Genomic DNA, 20330 nt, shown 5'->3' on the forward strand with positions numbered 1-20330 from the left:
TATCGCTCAGCCAACAACCACGGGAACAGAAAAGTTCAGACAGGAATACAGAGGCCAGGATTGGGAAAGGGCCACAGTGTCCCACATCTGTTCACCAAAGACACCCTGGGGCGGCTCGTGCGGGACCACATGCCAGGGAAGACTTTGCCCATCAAGAAAGCAGCCCGTGCACAGCAAACCCACGCAATAACACAAATTCATGCAACCAAACATGTTCAAAAAAGTGGTATGAAGGTAATACTCACATATCCTCCATGCCCATTCTCTCCTTGGGCAGCACAACAACAGGAGGCGGCATAACCCGCGAAGTTCAGACGAACCAGCATGGTCGAGGACGACGGCGCGAAGAAGCAGACTCAATGCCCACACTGTCATTCAAAGGTGTTCTGACAGTTGGCGTCTTTTGACGCTTTTGGCCAGGTGGCGCCTATAGGTGCGTCATTGCGAGGCGCCTTAGGCAGCAAGCTCCGAGACACCTTTAACAAAGTGGCTGCTTACTTGGGTTTCAAGTTTGGAATCAGAAAGATTCCTGAATGTGGATCTGTGTCTTTTGGCGCACCCTGGAAAACTTCTGATTTTGTTGGCACGACGCGATGCAGTCGTTCATATGACCCACCGTTAAAAAGCGGTCAATTTCAATAACTAACAATTTTTCAAAATATGTAATTATTGGGACGATTTAGGACGGGGACCACTTGGGTTGGGACGGGATAACCCCGGGACGTATTGAGCCGGGTACGAGTGGGTCGGAACGAGTTGTCCTAGACCCGCCCTTCACCGGTACGCTTGAAGACTTCACGCTTGACGTCAAGCGTAGAGAAGAAATTCTCCCATGCCTTTCGATAGGCGGGGGAGGGGCAAAATGGAGAACTATGCTTGAAGCCGGTCCATATCAGCGTCGGGATCTGATAAAATTAAAATTCCCTCATGACCCACTTGCTCTTTTTAAACGAAAGCCTCTCACTTTTGCTTCAACACGCACCTGCAAGGCACAAGGGCAGGTGGTAGAAGTCAACCCGTCCCACAAGTTTCAGCGCCTCTGCTGGGGTGAAGTATTTGACAGCGACCAGTCGTTCAGCATGGTCCGGCAGCAGCCCAAGAAGGCCCTTCACCAATGCGGCCACGTGTCGGACGCAGCCAGAGCGCGCGCGCTAGGATGGTCAGCAAACGGACAGCAGTAAGGCGTAAGGACGTATGCGCGCTCTAAACTTTACCTGTCCTTAGTACTGGAACTGTTTTTTAGGGGTTCCCAAGAACCCCTATTGTCCGAGGTCCGTGGATTCTTTCCCCCCCCCCTCTCCGATTTTCAAATAAACTGCGCTAAACTATTTCAACCATGAAAAAAACGAAAATTCCATTTTTTTTCGAAAATTCATCGTGGAAATTTTGCGTTAACTAGAAAAACATAAATTTGCAACAATCGAAAACGAGAACCGTTAATGATATGAAAAAATGGTTCGAATAAAAAATGTGCCACTCCTCAAAACTAAACCTCCTGGCTCATCAAAGTAACGAGAAATCGTCTGTGTACTGAGCAAATGGTTAAAACATGAAAAAAAATCTCCATGGCAACGGCATGGTCCCATCGTACCACCCGTCAAAATTCAAAGTCGCCGATAAAGAGAAATCAAAACGCCGTGAAATTCGAAAATGCTAATGCTAACGCATTGCACGGTGACCCGACGATGGAAAAAAGTTCGTAGCAGAAACGACGCATCAAATTAATTTTCGTGGGTTGGCACCGATTTGCTTGCCGTCTGCGCCCTTTCGAAAATCGCGAGGCTGAAAAAACGAGTAGCCGCGCTTTGAAACTGCCTCTCCATTGTTGCTGAGGTTGGATTGTTTGGCATGCTTTTAAAGGCGGCGGTTGTCTTGTCATGTTTTCCTCAATTCTGTGGAACAATTCTTACTCACAACGTAAAAACAGCACGATGGTTGGTTTGACAAATTTTATAAACTCGGGAGGCGTGATTTCGGAACGCGGGTGACTTTCGTTCGGCGAACATGAGCACTGTAAGTCCCGAGATGGAGTGAGGTGGTCATGGTGTTAACTGAATCAGGTTTGACCAGAACTCTTTCCTATTGGTTAGTTTGAATTTAGCGCATGCGCACTTTGAAATTTTTGGGTTTTCTCTTAATCATTGAACAGTTGACACTGGCACGGTCCAATACACGGCTATTTCAAAGTAGCCAAATGTGAAAATGGGAACACCTTGCAATGCGATTAGCATTGGAATTTTTTTTTCATGCACTTCTTTTCAGTTTGTATTCTCTTGTCTTCTGATAAAGAGCTCTTTTTGATCTGTACTGGTTACGGATGGACCTAAACTTTTTGGTTTCATCGCCTGGAGAGACACCAACAGTATTGTTCACATTCAAAATCCCCTCGTCCCCACTCGTCCCCACGTTGTTTTGACACACAGCTGCAGCAACTCTGAAGGGCAAGGCCTCTGATCCAGCATTAAATTTGCCTAGGCAAATGCTTCAAATTACAATCCAAGCACACCATTGGAAAGGAGTGACTCTGACGGTCATTTTGAGATATCGCGGGGGAAAATCGGTTTATAACTGCCGAAGATACAGTTGCACAAAGTTGCAATTAGGGCCTTGAAAAACACAAACGTGGCTCTGTAGCCCAACAAACGACTCCAATCCAATTTCTGGCAGCAGATTCTTGAAGTACAGCTCAAAACCTTTCAAATGAGCCCAGAATGGTCCAAATCGGTCAATAATTGACGATTTCAGCATTTTGGGCTTAAGGGGGCAGTAGCGTCATTTGCACGTGTTTTGACGATTTTCGAACCTCCTGTTTAGACGTTAATATAAAGATAAGTATGAATGCCAGAGACAAACGGCAGGCACCATTTGAAAGATAAAAGTTTTTACAACATTTTCAAAAAAAATATTTTGTTTTAGCATTGAATTAGGATGTTTTGTGTTCTATGCAAAAATGGTCTGCAAAATTACATGGTGTCACTGCGCGCACGATTGCAGCCAAAGTTTTTAACTTTTTACCAATCGGTAAAATGCATCTGAAAAAGCATGAAATTGCCCATAAAATGACCCTTGGGTTTCAATATTGGGCAAGAAAAACTATTGAAACGCTCATCTTCAACTTAAGATGGAAACGAACCACATTTTTTCTGGCCCAATATTAAAACCCAAGGGTCATTTTATGGGCAATTTCATGCTTTTTCAGATGCATTTTACCGATTGGTAAAAAGTTAAAAACTTTGGCTGCAATCGTGCGCGCAGTGAAACCATGTAATTTTGCAGACCATTTTTGCATATAACACAAAACATCCTAATTCAATGCTAAAACAAAATATTTTTTTTTTGAAAATGTTGTAAAAACTTTTATCTTTCAAATGGTGCCTGCCGTTTGCCTCTGGCATTTATACTTATCTTTATATTAACGTCTAAACAGGAGGTTCGAAAATCGACAAAACACGTGCAAAAGACGCTACTGCCCCCTTAAGAAAAAACAGCCTAAATTTTTCAAGGGCGTTGAGCGACCTCTAATTTTGCGAAATTTGGAAAACCCCAAAACACGTGTTCCTTTTTTTTTTATATATATAAAAGATCAATTTTAACCCGGCAATCATGAGATTTCGAAAAATTTTGCAAAAGTGAAACACCCTAGTGTCATAGGGGTCCAAGAAGTAAAGGACCCATTAGATGTAAGTAGCTATTCTCCTTATGGTTGTACACAGTTATATAGAATGTTTCAGTTTACAACAGACTATTTTGCAGATCAATCCATACGAAAGACGAAATAGAAATCAGTCTGCAGGTAACTCCCGTCTTATCAGTTATCACAGTCTCATGACTATCTTTGCATGAACTATTTATTCCTTTTTATTTTTCTATGGTTGGTCTATGGTCTATGGTTGGTCTATGTTGCTTCTTAACATTGTGTTCTCAGAGAGAAGGTTTAGGAACCGATCATATAGCAGGAGCAGATCAAGCAGAAGGAGATCAGGACGTAGGTCACATAGAGACTCTAGTGATAGGAGAAGGAACAACAGACGTTCTTCGTCAGCAGGTAATGACCTTCTCTGACTTTTTATTATTCTAATTTCTTTCTTTCTTTAAATTTTTTTATATTAACATTGTGTTTTAGAGAGAATACGGTTTAGTATTATTTTCCACGAAAGAAACACCGTGTCTATTCAAAAATGTCATACCACCACTGTGATGGCAAGTTCTCAGTGAAGAAAGAAGTGTGGAACAAACTTTGGAATTGGGAAACGAACTCGTTCACTAGTCGCAGAAAGTGGGTGTTAGTTTCTAGGGAGTATATCCCGAAATTCAGGCTTCTGTGGAAACACACGTTTGTATCCTCCGGAACTAAGTACGAAGATGTCTCGGGACTCTTTCGGCTGCATTCTTATACTTGGTGTGGAACAGGTGATTGCAAGCGCTACGCTTACGAATGGTTTCCCGAAAGAAATGAAGACTCGACCATATCAGTACACTCGGCAGGAACTGAAAACCATGCCAAAGCACTTAGCAAAACGACTCAGGTGCGTGGTTGAGAAAGAGAGCTGCTAAGAGAGAAAAAACTTGCAGTACTGGAAGTCCCACTTTTGGGCCAAAACTCGCGGCCGCGACGTGGAAACCACCGCCGTGCGCTGCGGGTTGCCTACCCGAAATTCCCGTAAGGCGCCATGTTAAATTTAACCCTTCATAACTTTTTTCCTAAGGGATAAAAAAAATGCGTCTGCGGGTCAAAACGTTTCTTTTGGCCTTAACTATCGATGTGCAAAGCGGCATTGCATGCGGAAAAAGTGCAGGGTCATTTGACTAACACCGGCCACTAAGTAACAACGGTACACAAAGACAAGCTAGAAGTGATTACAGCGTTGAACCCGAAACTTGTGGAGGAAAATATCTGGGGTGGTTTGAAAAGTGATGAAGCGTATCGAAAGATGAGATCAGAGCAACTTCAGGCCAATGATCTGCACAAAGATGATTTCATTGACATTGTTCTCATGCGCCGAAAAGAGCTGCTGATGCCTTCAGAGGTGAGATATATCCAATCTGTTGCTGAACCTCTTGTCGTGCACCTCTTTTCTGAATCTGTTTTAGAAATTGTTTTTGATTACTTGAAGTATAAATCAAAAATGACCGTCCACTTTAACGCCACCGGAAAATTCATCAGATCATCTTTATACTCTGGCAACACGATTTATTTGTATTCATGCGTGGTTCAAGTGAATCAAGTTTTGATTCAACTTTTCAGCATGATTAGTTGTAAACATGATCAATTTGCGATCGGCTCAATACTTGGACACTTTAGGAAGTTCTGTGACAACCAACTTAAAAAAAAGTGGCCTTGTGTGGGAAGAGTAATCATAGACTGTAGCTTGTCACTAGTGTTAACAGCTAATCGTATGCTTTGCATCATGTGTGTTTCTGTCAGATGCTTTTTCTAACATTGGTTTATGAGTGTCTCGTCTTCTTGATCTGTACTTTCACCTACCTAAACTGGCAGTTTGGCTTATAAGCTTCCAATTTTGGTTCCTGTTCTGTCATTCTATTTCTCATGAAACTTATCGTGTTGAACCCTTAATGTTTCAGTCCAGTGAAGATGAAGGGCAGGAGGGAGGACCCTCATCTCCCCCAGGGGGTGGCAACGGCCTAGGGAGAGCGTGAAGCGATGCTCGCGCCGTCAGTGCAGAGGTTGCGCACTTGTACGAGATTATGAAAACTAGACTGTGATTTTCAAAACGCTTTGCACCGATAGAAAGGGCTTGAAATCTAGGGTGCATTAGGCTAATTGCTCTTCTCGAAACTCCCCCCTTACCTAATGTTAAGGTGCGGGAAAAAAACGATAAACATAATCATAAAATTGAGGAAAAAACTCGATTGCGCCGTGTTGATGTAAATGATTTCGCCCTCGTGTTCGGTTGAATTGGAAGTATCGGGCAGTCTACTAGGCCTAATGCACCCCAAATTTTGTGCCCTTTTGATCTGTGCAAAGCGTTTTGCAATCAACGAGCTAGATCTTACAACCGAAGCAAAATAAGTTACCCCTGCACCTCACTCGCGCATGGCTTCACGCGCCTCTGAGGCCGTTGCCGCCAACGGGTGGGTGCTCTTTGTTACGGAGTGCGATTTTTGGCTGAGTTGGCTGAGCGATAGCGAAGCCCGTTACTCCAGTGGGGTTGAAAAGTTTTGTCTGTCTGAGTGTGTGTGTGTGCACTACTCCTCCTGAACGGCTCGGCCGATGTGGCTGAGATTTTGCAGGGTCATTAGATATATCCTTGGCTCGCCACACACCAAAATTCAGCTTTCTATCTCAATCCATTCGGTCATATTAGCCAAAAAACAGTTAAAAAACGGCAGAAAAAAGACAACTTTTTGGGTACTTTCAACTTTGTGTCAAGTTTCATATCGTTTCATATGTTTTTGAGGCTGCTGATGACGAAAATAGAACCCGTTCGGACCCCCGACCGAAAGTTGAATCCGATTGGTGTAGATTTTGATGACCAAATGTTATTTTTGAGGGGATCACGCCCATTTCCACGGCCTGCCTGGAAAAGCAGCCTGCCGAAGGCAGGTTAGCGCCGCAGGCCAAGGTAGGTACGCCAGGCGTGGACGGTCGAAACTGGAGCAGCATCGCGAAGCCTGTTACGACAAGACACGGTCTGGCGTACACCTACCTTGTATTTACCGCCTCAGTATAAGGGCGGTATTGCAGCGAAGTTTGTAAGAACGTAAGAAACGTGAAAAATGTGTAGAAATCGTCGTTTGGTCTGACTTCAGGCAGCCACTGCGTCTAATCTAAGGCATGTAATCGTTCTCCCCCAACGGGTAGGTGGTCTTTAGGCCTTCCTTTAGAACACCTTTGTTACGGAGTGCGATTTACCGCCTAAGTTTGGGAGCGGTACAAATCAAAGTGGATCAAAACGATAATAATTAACTTCACCCAATTATACCGTATACTACGGTAAAATACCGTATTTTACCTTTTTTTACGTATCTTTGAATCTTACCGGTATTTTTACATACCTACACTGGGCTATACCAACGTCATACAGCAGCCAGCGAAACGCTTTTTGCTACATCGGGGCAAATATTGTTCGCTGTTTCAGCGAAAACAAAGTAGCTAACACATTTCGGAGCCAATATTCCATGTCTGCCCTGCCCCGGCGTTTAGGATTCGCTGTTCCAGCAATATTTGTTCGCTATTCCACAGCGAATTTGTCACTCGTCTCAAATCTAGAAGGCCAAAACTTGCTGAAACAGCGAATTTCTTTTTTTCCCGTGCCAGCGTAACTGGCGCAGCATCGCGAAGCTTGTTACGTCAAGCCACTGTCTGGCGTACACCTACCTTGTTCTAGTTAGACCCGTCGAAATGTCTTGCAATGAAATTTGAGCCATGTTACAGTGGCTTCGACGCAAGCGTAGGACGTACCGAAATTTCTTCATTCCATAACCGAATCTTTTTTATTGTTTTCGTGTAAGGTGAACTTTCTTCAATGACAATAGGGAATTTTAACGAATCCCCGGCCCGGAAGTCAAAGAATAAAAGTAAGAACCAAAACGGCTTCTGCGCATGCGCAGACGCTGCCTCAGAGTGGAGGGGGGACCTCTGCGCATGCGCAGAAGCCGTTTTGGTTCTTACTTTTGTTCTTTTATTTCCGGGCCAGGGATTCGTTAAAATACCCTATTAGAGCGTAGCGCTGCGTAACACTTGCGTTGGTGTCTTTGTGTATGTGTAATTCAAACCAAAAATTTATGGTGGAGGAAAAAGAGCGATAATTGTACAGGCCCTTGTGAAGGGCGTGAACTGTGTGTTTCAGGTATCAAAACGCTTTACGCCTTTAAAAGGGGCAGTGTGTTTGCCTTTGTCTTCCCCTATCAATCTTGATACGCATGTTTTACGGACGTTCCAATGATAATGTGATTGCGCACACCGAATCAGCGAGCACAAAAGTACGTACACTGTTAAAACAGTGTCTGGAAGGGCCTGGGAAACCCGGACTCTGGTCTTGCCGTGTGCTGAGTACTTAAAAACAGCACTCACGCGTGTACTGAGAACACATTCAATTTTTCAGTGAAGACCAGGGGGCCAATAACCGCTTCCGAATAAGATATTTTGACGAATCCCTGGACCGGCAATTTAAGATCAGATGTAAGAACCTAAAGCGCTTCTGCGCATGCGCTGATGTACCCTCTCCGCTCTGAAGCAGCGTCTGTGCATGCGCAGGAGTGGTTCTGTTTCCTACTTTTGCTCTTTTACTTCCGGTCCAGGGATTCGTTTAAGGGGGCTCATACATGTTAAAAGCACTTCGCAAAAAAAAAATTTTTATGTAGAAGGATCAAGATTTTATGGTTTCTGTATTAAAACCTGGTTACATAATTGAGTAAGTAAAGTGACTTTGAACACTTTTTGGAAAATTAGTAGAAGCGTTTAAAATTTTGGTGCTCGTAAAATTTCGATCGCATACTTGTTCAGATCTGTGGGGGGGAATATCAGGGAGACTCATCCCTAGTAGTGTCATAGAATTGACTAGAATGGGCTTCTTATCTGCAATAGTTTTCACGAAAAAAATAACCATTGTTTGAAGTATTTTTTAAAATAATTTTGAACAATAACATGAAAAGTAGCGATATACATCGGCAACTTTGGCCCGTCCCGTACATTAAGAAACGTACGAATTTCTCCTATGTTTGACCCTGACGGGAATTAAATCTGAGTCTGGGGTTAAAATAAATGTCGTTTTCGTCATCAGCACCCTCAAAAACATCAGAAACAATGCAAAAACTCGAAAAAAAAGAATGTTCCAAAAATACCCCGCTGGGATTTGAACCCGGGTCCGAACTTCTCCGATTTGCGCGAAACTGGCACCATTGGTTTTCTCTCGTCGCCCCGATTCCAAAAATACCCCTACATGCCCTCCTAGCTGCATCCGTTGCCGAGTTCCTCCTCGACCCCATGTAGACCATGATGCACCTGCAGCAGCGCCCCGGGGCTCGGATCGGATTTGCTGCCACCGGGCGGTTCTTAGGGTCCCAAGGAGGCTGCATACCAAATTTGGTCAAGATCGGACCACGGGAAGTCCTCGGACGAACGAACGAACGGACGAACGAACGAACGAACGAACGGACGCACAGCATGCATCATACTATATGCCCGTCCCTCCGTCATTTTTTTACAAAAAATAAACGGGACGGGCCAAAAAATTGTTTTTTTTTTTTTGAAAACTATTGCAGATAAGAAGCCCATTCTAGTCAATTCTATGACACTACTAGGGATGAGTCTCCCTGGTTTTTCCCCCACAGGAAGTATGCGAACTTACGAGATCCATAATCTTAAACGTTTCTACTGAATCTCCAAAAAGTGTCCAAAGTCACTATACTTAAGCCAAAATGAAGCTTACTCAATAGAAACCATAAAATCTTGATCCTCCTACATCAAAAAATATTGTTGCAAAGTGCTTTTAACATGTGCGTGCTTCCGGTCCGTGGCAGCGGCGGAGTTTAGAACCCTGTTTGAGACTTTGCATTTCGCAGCAGAATGCCTCCCAAGAAAAGAGCACAATCGAGCGCTGCAAGTGATGTCAGCAAGAGGTCCAGGCAGGGAAGCAGTCCGTCTCAGCGCCTAGGAGGATCTCCAACTGACAGGTATGGTGGCGAACACTTTATTACTTCCCGTTGGTTCCTTACCTTCGCTAGTTTTCTCTTCTTCTCTCAAAGTCAATGGGGTATTTCTGAGGGGGTAACCACTCGCGTAATACCCTGTACACGAAAATCGTGTAAACGCGTAATACACGTGATCGTAATACCATCTGTGGGTCAAATGTGCCAAATTTTGGCATTTTAAGGTCGTAATACATGTGAAATACCCCCGTAATACAGCGTAATACCGAGTAGTCTGTACACGATTCTTGAAGTGTTTACCCCCTCGGGTATTTCGAAGGTGGCGTTGGACCAGAAGTAAGAGAAATTAAAACGCCATTCCAATTTGACCCTCTCAGGCGGATTTACGTTTGGCAGAAGTATGACGTACGTCCGCTCAGATATAAACCGAGCGCCCTTTGAGTGATCATCTGCCAGAACAACGTAACTTCACAGGGAATCCTACGGTAGATGCGAATGCCACACATTTAAAAGACGCGCAGTCAGTCAAGCCAATATTGGCTCAACCGGGAGAGCATTTCTATCTTCTGTGCTTGTTTCTCTTCCACCACAAGCCACCAGCGAATTAAGATACTTTCGTGGATCATGGTCCGTAAGTCAACAGATGCCATATTTGCCGGAGCCTTATCTCCTGCCAGAGCAACCAAGCGTTGCAAATTGTGAGGAAAACCAAAAGTAATTATCATGGGACTTAAATGTTCAATTTTGACCAAATTTGACTATGCACTTATAAAAGCTTGCAAAGAAAGGCGAAGCAAGCACCGGGTCGGTCAGAGGGCCAGCTGACCCCCCAGTTTTTGAGCTGCCCCGGGGCAATCCCCTGCGAGGTAGGCAACATGCAATACATTGACCTCCCAACTTTTTTGACGTTCCTACGCGCCTGTCGTAGTATGGTAGTAATTTGTCAAATAATCACCGTATGTACGACTCTGACTCGAATCTGGGCATTGGAGCAATTAAGAGAAGGGATTTCGCAGAATTTCCCTTTAAAATTATGGAAGATTTCACGGAAATTCACCAGATTTTGAAGAAATTTCGTGAGATTTCGCCAGACTTAAAAGAGATTTCATGACATTTTTACCAATTTCTTCGCACAAGATTTCTGTCACTGACGTGTACTCAGGATTTCGCGAGTGGTTGCACCCTTGGACCTGACCTTACACATAACTTTGACGTACACTGAAAATAGAAAGGTCAGACTTCTGACCCCTATAACGGTCCTACTGAAATGTACGACCGAAAAAGGGTCATACTGAAATGTAAGACAGAAAAATGGTCATACTTTGTAGTGTATCACAGGCAAAGGCTGATATATCCCTAAACAATAGCCAGTCTTGCTAATGTCTCACCTTTTTTTGGTCATACATATAAGTCTGACCCTTTTTCGGTCATACATTTGTGTATGACCGTTTTTCGGTCATACTTTTTGTATCACCGAAAATCGGTCAGATGCCTCACCCTTCGAATTTTAGTGTAGTCATTCCTTCCTCTTAGAGATGGTTCTTGCAGATGATCATTGTGTATTTTTAGTGCTAATCTTCCCGCGTCGCAATTTGTTGGTGTTTGATATTTGCAGACTGTCGATGGAGTCGGAGGTCGTGACAGTGAAGGAAGAGTCCTCGGGTCCCGAAACTACCAACATAAGTGGCAGCACTCCACATCCCAAGTGAGTAGAATGAGTGCCGTTCAGAAAATGCCGACAGATTACACCTAAAAAATCTTGCAAAGAATGTGATTGCAATGACAAGAAAATTCTCTGTACGCTGCATAGAAAACAGGACTATTGTAATGCAAACATTTTTTGCAAGTTTTTATACACTGGTAAAAATTTTGTCGCAACTTAGCAACATATTTATTGCTAACTTTTTTAGCTACTAAATATGTTTCAGAATAAATAGTTTGCTAAACCATAGTCGTATCGGAACTGAAGGGTAATTTCACAATGAATTACTTGTCGCAATGTATTGACAGACCAGCTTCAACATCAAGTCGTTGACCACCCACAAATGTTGTTAGTCAATGACAAGTGTTGTTAGTCAAAAAAGATTTTGTAATATCTGTGTCAAATATTCTTTGAGCACTTTTGCCGCAAATCTTATTTTTCATGGTTCTACTTCCTGTAACAGTAATCTCCCTATGACTTAGATGAATAAAATAGCTGATATTATTCATCACTTAATTTGATTCAGAAGTTAATGGCAAAAGATATTTGCGCACAAATTACATCAACAAGAATTTTGTTTTTTTTACGACAAAGTGTCGCTTTCTAGATTCAACGACATTTGTTTTGCTATGGTTCTTGATGACATTGTATGTTTTGGAATGACTAAATTTACACTCGTCTGATCGTTTCAGTACAACCATTTTCAAGAGTGTACGAAGAAATTTTTTTGTGAGGCTACGTATAAGGTTTTGTGTAGACTTTTTTTAACAATAATTCATCAACTTGTGAAAAACGGACTGCCCGCCCCTTTGTTAAAATGACATGCCATATCATTGAGTTGTCAAGGAGACGGATAACATTTTATTCTCAAAATTTGTTCTGGGGCGTTACAATTAAACTTATTTGTGGATGCAAATGAATACTATACGACGCCGCAATTAGTTTTATCTGTAGCATATGTTTGCAAGGTGCACATAAATTTGTTCGCCTCTTACGACGCCTTATTCAAAATTACGACGCCTCATACAAAAAGTTTTCTTTGCTGAACTTGCAAAGAGGTTTCTACTGCAAAGGCGAACATTTCACCGCAGCCAGGCAATATGTTTCCTTTGCAGCCTTGCAAAGTAACTTTTTCCATACAAAGGATTTTCTTCGCAAGGTTGTTTGAGTGTAGTTTCCACTCAGCCAAGAACCGCTGTCAGAGTTCTCATGTCCATGTGGATTGTGTGTCGCGCAGGTTCTGGTGCCGGGACTGCGGCGAGGATGCCGCGGAGGACTGCAAGGACTCTGGCCACTCCGTGTGCTCCCTCCGCCAGCTTCGCACAGAACAGGCCGCCCCCAAACTGCAGCGTCTGGACAAGGTGGCGACGTCGGCGCGCGAGGTGGTGAAGGCCCTGCTGGACGCCAAGGGCGTGCTGGAGGCCCAGCTGGAGCAGTGGCGGGGCAGGCTGCGGCACGTCGAGGAGGCCAAGAACGAGCTGTGGGCGGCGGCGGACGAGGGCCGGGACCTGGAAGAGCCTACACTAGAGGAGGGCCTGGAACAGCTGCTGCAGGACGCCACCACTCTCCTCCAGGCCAAGTGCCAGCTGCAGGTGGACTCGCCCTGCTCCACCTGGAACGCCAAACTTCAGGTGACGGCTGCAGGCTCCCAACCCACGTTACTTGGCCCACTGGTGCTGCAGCTTCACCAGGACAGGACCCTTACCAAGGTACGTAAGTTCGGAACCCTAGCCCACAGACTGATGACTGTTCACACGGGATGCGAATTTAGACAGGTCTACAGTGTGATAAAAGTCATTCGGGTGTTTTCATGTCAAAGAAGCACACCTCCTGCTTGATTTGACCTGATATTTTGGTGGGAATTCCTTTTAATTGCTTAAACTGACACCCCAAGGGAAGGGTACTCAGCCTTCTTATTCTGGCTATCAAATTAGATCTCTTTTGAAATAGAAAAAAGATAGCGTCAGGGCGGCACACTGCAATGCTAGTGGTAAGTTTACTTGCCACGAATTTAGCAAGCCGTTTTGAATGCCAAAACGGACGCTTGGCCCGCAAATACTTCCCAGCTTGCCAATATTTGGCAAGCTTATGAAGAGGGCCGACCAAAGCTTGCCAAATTTTGGCATTCAAAACGGCTTGCCAAATTTGTGGCAAGCAAACTTACCACTGGCTTTGCAGTGCACTTACAAGGCGGCTGCTCAGCGCTGCTTATCGCTGTCGGATTGGGTATCCGATGCCACTGCCTATGCCACGATTTCTACTTCTCGGTACACCTGCTTAATGCTATGTGCTCTTGCTGCATTTGCACTTGCTTTTTAGTATACGTCTGATTTGCAAAACTGTTCTGCGATCGAGAGTTGAAGGTAGCTGATTTAAAAATGATCTGCTAAAAATGCTTTTTGAAATATATTTGACGGCATACACTGGGCCGAAACTTCCGAATGCGGTAATGGTATCGTTTTCTTACGTCTTACAAGGTTGAATTGGGAGAATATGAAGGTGAGGTATCTTTTCCTTTGTCGCAAGGAGAATGTGGAGAAGAGACAACTAAAAGTATATGTAAACCTCCATAACTCAGAGAGTTTCAACCACCAAATGAACCTTTTCTACTCTTCCTTATGTAGGACATCAAAATTTCTTTGTACAGTATTCAAGTATACAGTATACAGTATTTAAGGTTATAGTACAGTGTTAAAAAGTGGCTACGGGGCATTTTTTAAATACTTGTGTCAGATATCTCTATTAAGGGGTAAAAGTTCCTCTTTTACATAAACTCATACCCTTAGACTAGGGTCCCAAGTCCTTAAGTTTCTGAGTTGTGGAGGTTTACGTATACTTTTAGACGTTTCTTCCAAATTCTTTTCACGGCAAATGATTATCTACCCAGTCTTCAGATTCTGGCAATTTTATCTATTTTTGAAAAGGAAAGAGATAGCGTTGCACTTTTTTTTTATATCTGCCTTAGTTTTCCTGAAAAACCAAATACAAGACCAAAATGGGTCAATATCTCACAAATTGGAAGAAAAATAAAAATAGGCCTGGTAAAATAGCTTGTACAGCCTTTTCTGGACTGATATCTCCAAATCTGCCAACGCTATCTTTTTTCTATGCAAAAATAGATAAAATTGCCTAAATCTGAAGACTGGGCAGCTTATCCCTTGTCGTGAGGAAAATTTGGGAGAAACGACTACAAGGCAGGGTTACGCCAGACCGCGTCTTGTCGTAACAGGCTTCGCGATGTCTCGCTGCCTGCACTGCAAGAAAAAGTGTGGATAGTACAACAAAAAAACAACAAAAAATGTACAATAAAGTACAAAGGGGTTGTAGAAAGTACAACGAGAATTTTACAAACCAAACGAGCCCTGGACTGCACAGCACTCGTCATGCCGGGTCGATTGTACTTTGTACAACAAATTTTTGTACTTGAAAAGTACACTAAATTCCTGATAAAATTTGCCAGAAAATTGTGTACTTTTGTTGTGGTTATTTCCTGCAGTGTGTTCCTCCAATCCGCGCCTGGCCTAAGGGAGTATGGGGCGATTTGTAACAGATTTCGGAATTCTCTATACAAAAATTTAAAAACATTCTGCATATCGGGGTCAAACTTGTGCCAGTTGAGCAGTCTGGCCCTTCATCTAGACTGTGCCTCCATTGGATCAATCTGGAGTCCGTAATCTTTGAAATCTAAACGTTTTCCAAACCCTTTCATGCTGTTGCGAATCGCCCCCAGGGGTGATTTGTAACAGCCATGGGGCTTTTCATAACATCCTACACATTAAATGAAACATCGTCGGGGAAAGTTATCTCCTCCACCAGTTGTTCTTCGGGTGTCCTGCAGACGTCTAAAAAATTTCATTACAAGCTGCCGTTGACCGCCTCAGCATTAACTGATAGGGTATGTCAAACCTAACCTCACTTTTTTCAATTCAATTCAAAGGAAAGCATAGAATAACTCGCTTTAAAATGCATTTTGAGCTGTGTAAATGTATTGGAATAAAACAGCAGATGATTCGAGAAATAATTCAAGCATTTAACAGCAAAAACTAGCAAGAAATCCGTCCCTAACTAACACTGGACAAAGTAAAAGCAACTTATGCCACGTGTTTACATTGTAAAGGGGTCACGCTTCAATGCCCCAACGGTACTTCGATGGTGATTCATACCGGGGGAGCCTCAGACAGAAACTATCTAGAACTCAAAATGAAAGATTTGCCTGTTTGCCGAAATTTCGGTGTACCCTATATTTCAGACGCCCTCCAAAACTATACCTGAGCACCGATCACCTCCGCTTCGATTGTTCAAGGACCCTGTGCTTGAAGCGAAAGAGGGGCCATACTTAAATTTTCCTCTGCTCCCTCCACTTAAATTAATAAACGCATTTGTTACAAATCGCCCCATACTCCCTTACCTACCTTGGCCTGCGGCGCTAGCCTGCCTTCGGCAGGCAATGGCTTCTCCACCGTCAGTTACTTCTAACTTGTTGCGTGCTGGACCCCACTTCATTCTGGATAGAGTTTCTTCATCTACAGATAACACGATCTTGACCCTTCTAACTTTAAGGCTCGTCTGGAATGGGGGGCCTCGCCCCCCAGACCCCCCCTTGCTTTAAGGCAGAAGTGATCAGCCTGCAGAAAACTCGATTTTTCGCCGTTTTTAGGTGTTTTTCGCCTATAACAAGGTAGGTTTACGCCAGACCGCGTCTTGTCGTAACAGGCTTCGCGATGTCTCGCTGCCTGTTCCTCCAATCCGCGCCTGGCATACCTACCTTGGCCTGCGGCGCTAGGCTGCCTTCGGCAGACAATGCTTGTCCATCATCAATTATTTCTGAACTGTTGCATACTGGGGGGCTCCGCCCCCCCCCCCCCCCCTTCATTCTAGATAGAGGTGCTTCATCTACAAAATTTCACGATCTTGACCCTTGTAACTTTTCAACTTGTCGAGGCTGGGGGGCGGAGCCCCCCAGACCCCCCTTTCCCTCCAGACAGGTAGGTCGACCGACCGAAAACTCGATTTTTTGCCGTTTTTTAGGCGTTTCTCGGCTATAAAAACTGAACCAGTAGAGCTAGGATGGTGATATTTCGCGTGTGCCGAGCCAAGAACATACCTAATAAGCCTGCAAAATCTCAGCCAGATCGGCCGAGCCGTTCAGAAGGAGTAGTGTACACACACACGCACACACAGACACACAGACAGACAAAACTTTTCAACCGCACTGGAGTAACAGGCTTCGCTATCGCTCAGCCAAAAACTGAACCAGTTGAGCTAGGATAGTGAAATTTCACGTGTGCCGAGCCAAGGACATACCCAAAAAGTGTGCTAAATCTCACCGAGATCGGCCGAGCCGTTCAGGAGGAGTAGTGCGGACACACAGACAGGAGTAACTCTCCAACCCCACTGGAGTAACAGGCTTCGCTATCGCTCAGCCAAAAAGTTTACATAAACCTCCATAACTCAGAAACTAACAGGAGTTGGGGCCCCCAACTTTGGGAGTAAATTCATCTAATAGTAGCTGAATTTTGACCACAAAATGATCTTCCTGTGACAAATATTTCTAGGACATGCTAGTTTCATTTTACATTAGAGTCCTCGTAAAACAAAGGCATAAAAACTACGCCCTTCGCAAAAGGTAATTGGCTGAGCGATAGCGAAGCCTGTTACTTCAGTGGGGTTGAAAAGTTTTGTCTGTCTGTCTGTGTGTCCGCACTACTCCTCCTGAACGGCTCGGCTGATCGCGGTGAGATTTTGCACACTTTTTGGGTATGTCCTCGGCTCGCTACACGCGAAATTTCATTATCCTAGCTCAACTGGTTCAGTTTTTATAGCGGAAAAACACCTAAAAAACGGCGAAAAATCGAGTTTTCTGCAGATAGATCATTTCTGCGAGAAAGGGGGGTCTGAGGGGCAAGTGACAAGGGTCAAGATCGTGTTATCTGTAGATAAAACAACTCAATTTAGAATGTAGGGGGGTCCCAGCATTCAGCGAGTCAAAATCAACCGACAATGGACAGGCTAGCGCCGCAGGCCAAGGTAGGTACGCCAGGCGTGGATTGGAGGAACAGGCAGCGAGACATCGCGAAGCCTGTTACGACAAGACGCGGTCTGGCGTAAACCTACCTTGTAAACTATTGACGCCGTAAGGGCAATGCATAGTTTTTATGCCTCTGTTTCACCAGTCGGGTAGCTTTTCGGTTCCTTGTCTTACGTGGGCCTTAAATCTGCGAAATCGTTCGAGTCTATTGGCCATTTGTTGTCACCGACATATGACTGTCTACCGCTACACTCCTCAGGGCTCTTCGCCGAAGTTTTCACGGTAGAAAACGTACCTATGAGACGCTAGCACCCATTTTGTCTTTGTTAAGGGCATCGCTTAACGTTTTCAGTGTCTTGCCCCTTAATGAGCGCGGTCACCAAAGATTGCCGTACTGCTTCCAGGTTTTCCGTCCCGAAGAGTGTATGAATGTCACTAAACTGTGCACGGAGGAGAAGCACCGCAACGAGCTGGATGACACCTTGCGAAGCCCAGACCTGGACAAGGTAAGGCGCGGGACTTTTGTATTTCTTATCCTCGCAGCTTTGCTCGGCTAGTCCAAGTCTCATGAGACATGCACCCTAAATGTTTTTGTACACATTTTGTACGAGACATCACAGTGTTTTATTTTTGTAAACACGAACTTTTCGTACTAGTTTGTACGCCAATTTGCACCAAAATAAGGAGAAATATGTGCAGCTTTTCGTATTAGTATGAAAAGTTCGTGAGCCCTTAAAACCGATGTCGCGTACAAAGTAGAAAACATTTAGTGTGTGGTAAGGCCTGCTCCTCGTACATCTTGTGCAACAACGTTAAATCTTATCTCGCAGATGAACTTCATATGAGAAAAACTGCACATTTTTATCTACTTTTGTGGCGGAAATCACTTTTAATTTGTTACAAGTAGTTCATCTGCACTAAAAACTGTATTGTCTCGTGGAAATACTTGTGCTAATACTTGTGCAGGCAGTAACGCGGAGTGCGCTTGCATGTTGCAGTTGAGGAAGCTGGACGGTGTTTGGTGCAAGCAGCGGCCCAACTGGTGCAAGGTGCTGCTGCAGCGCGTCGCCGCGCACGTCGAGTGGCTGTGGGTCGCTAAAGCCGTCCGTGAGCACCTCGAGGTGATTCAGGACATGCCCGGGCTACGCTTCTTACGCGTCTACTTGTTGAATACTGTCGAGAACGCCCCAGGGCTGCCGCTGCAACTCGAGGATCTGCAGGTGGTGAATGTCTCAAAAGAACACCTCCAGTCGGTGCAGCGGATGTCCAGGCTGCGTAAACTCGTCTTGGACTGGTACTCCCCCGGTGCGCTGGACGTGGCGTTCCCCCCTCTGCCCGCGGGTCACTGCGGCCTGCAGTGGCTCGATGTCCGCCTCCGGCCGGCCTCCACCGTGCTGTCCCTGGCCAAGGCCCACGCCGCCACACTGCAGGAGCTGCGGATCCTGTGCGCGTCCGAGGGAGACGGTCCGTGGCACTTCAAGGACCTGGCCGAGGGGCTGCGCCAGTGCGGGCTGGTGGCGCTGCGGCGCGTAGTGCTGGTGCGTGGACCCGCTCCCGTCAACAACCTTCCCCACGCGCCAGAGTCGTGCCAGCTGCAGAAGGAGGCCATCTGGGACAGACTCTTGGCGAGGGACTCGGAGAAGCCAGTGAGAATAGTGAAAGTCATGTGCGCGGAGTGTGACAAAGACTGCCCCGCATATCCGCCTCTGGGGGACTTTACCTGGAATGACGATTGATACAGTGCTTCGTCTCAATTAGTCTTTCTTCTTTGTTTTCCTTTGAATCAAGACATCGTTTGTTCCTTTTTATAAACCTCCACGGCTGATTGTTGCGCGTTTGTCATGCTTCGTTGAGATGTCCACCAGACGTCATGTTGCCACGACTGTCATGCGGACTCGTCCTTGAGGCAGTCGTGCCAGTGTCAAGATGCATCTGTTCTTGTATGCCATGTGCAATGTGCAGCAATGTTTCTTCTATGTAATCTCAGACCATAAAATCCTTCCAAAAGGATTTAACAATTGGATTTTCTCAGCTTCATTTATTTGTTCAAAAAAAAACGTGATTTTATATAGTTCCACACAGATTCCGGTGTTGCTGACGTAATGAGATATAATTATTGGTTTGGTGAAATAGAACAAGATTACTGAGCCTCTTTTCTATTTGAATCGTGGCGTTGTTAGTTCTTTAATCACAAACTTGTTTGTCATGTTTGGTTGGCGCTTCAATTCCCACTGCCTGATGTCCAGTTCAGTGTTGAAATGTTATTTTATCTATGTGCTTTCATTCACAATCAAGGTCTCGTTTGTTATTTTACAAACCATTAAAAGCTTTTCAAACCATTAAACGGTTTAACTTTTTGAGCTTTCCTCAAAGTTTTCTAAGAAGTCTTTTTTGCTGTCCTTCATAGATTTGATTGTGTGGCTAGTGTCTGTGATGTCGGAAGGTTCACAGTACCTAGGGGTAGGTTGGGTAAGAAAAGTACACTCGAGGCTCGGGTAAGAAAAGAACACCTGCTATATCGCCGAACTGAAACTACTCTGAACCATCACCTTAGCGGTTTTAGAAAGATTGGTCATCCCGCTGACAAAAAATTAATTAAGCCCCGTTCTACATATAATATTTAGAATCAAACTGCACGGTTGAAAAAACACACTAAAAATGACTATGACAATCTTTTTTTAAACTGTTAGTACTTTCAAGTACAGCTTCCTGCAGAATCAGCCGACAGTCCAATGTAAGGTACCACCTTATAGCTTAGACAATCATCTTTGAAAAACAGTGCCGTTCGATGCTCTTAGGCTTCAACACAATTTTTTTTTAGTGTAAAAATGAAACGGGGAAGAAAAGTACAGTCAGCTGGGGAAGAAAAGTACAGGCATTGGGGAAGAAAAGGACACCCTGTAAAAAACTTAAAGCGGGATGAATATTGAATTGATCGCGGAAACAGGTTTGATTAGGCGAGACAAGCAAAAAATGTCAACACATGTT

General features: G+C 44.5%; 1 protein-coding gene across 10 annotated transcripts; it reads left to right on the forward strand.

The window, feature by feature from the left end:
• Window positions 1-5647: 5647 nt before the first annotated feature.
• Window positions 5648-19399, forward strand: LOC117652636. 10 transcript variants are annotated; one of them, XM_034397707.1, is made up of 6 exons: window positions 5648-5685; window positions 9529-9636; window positions 11228-11317; window positions 12552-13023; window positions 17747-17848; window positions 18341-19399. In XM_034397707.1, exons 1-6 carry the CDS (start codon window positions 5663-5665, stop codon window positions 19076-19078), a joined length of 1533 nt encoding a protein of 510 aa, XP_034253598.1. In that variant the 5' UTR covers window positions 5648-5662; the 3' UTR covers window positions 19079-19399. The 10 variants fall into 10 exon arrangements, with proteins under 10 accessions (XP_034253598.1, XP_034253599.1, XP_034253597.1 ...); XM_034397708.1 differs by lacking the exon at window positions 5648-5685 and adding an exon at window positions 5809-5820; XM_034397706.1 differs by lacking the exon at window positions 5648-5685 and adding an exon at window positions 6051-6093 and having other exon boundaries at window positions 9526-9636.
• Window positions 19400-20330: the final 931 nt, after the last annotated feature.

The sequence above is a fragment of the Thrips palmi genome, unplaced genomic scaffold, assembly GCF_012932325.1.
Source record: "Thrips palmi isolate BJ-2018 unplaced genomic scaffold, TpBJ-2018v1 HiC_scaffold_7, whole genome shotgun sequence".
NCBI lineage: Eukaryota > Metazoa > Arthropoda > Insecta > Thysanoptera > Thripidae > Thrips > Thrips palmi.

What these genes read in the sequence shown, in the direction of transcription:
- LOC117652636 (XM_034397706.1), top strand. Translation starts at nt 6,056, where the DNA reads ATGGCTTCACGCGCCTCTGAGGCCGTTGCCGCCAACGG. An exon ending in GGCAGCACTCCACATCCCAA is followed by an intron (nt 11,318 to 12,551) that starts GTGAGTAGAATG and finishes TGTGTCGCGCAG; the next exon opens with GTTCTGGTGCCGGGACTGCG. An exon ending in GAAGCCCAGACCTGGACAAG is followed by an intron (nt 17,849 to 18,340) that starts GTAAGGCGCGGG and finishes TGCATGTTGCAG; the next exon opens with TTGAGGAAGCTGGACGGTGT.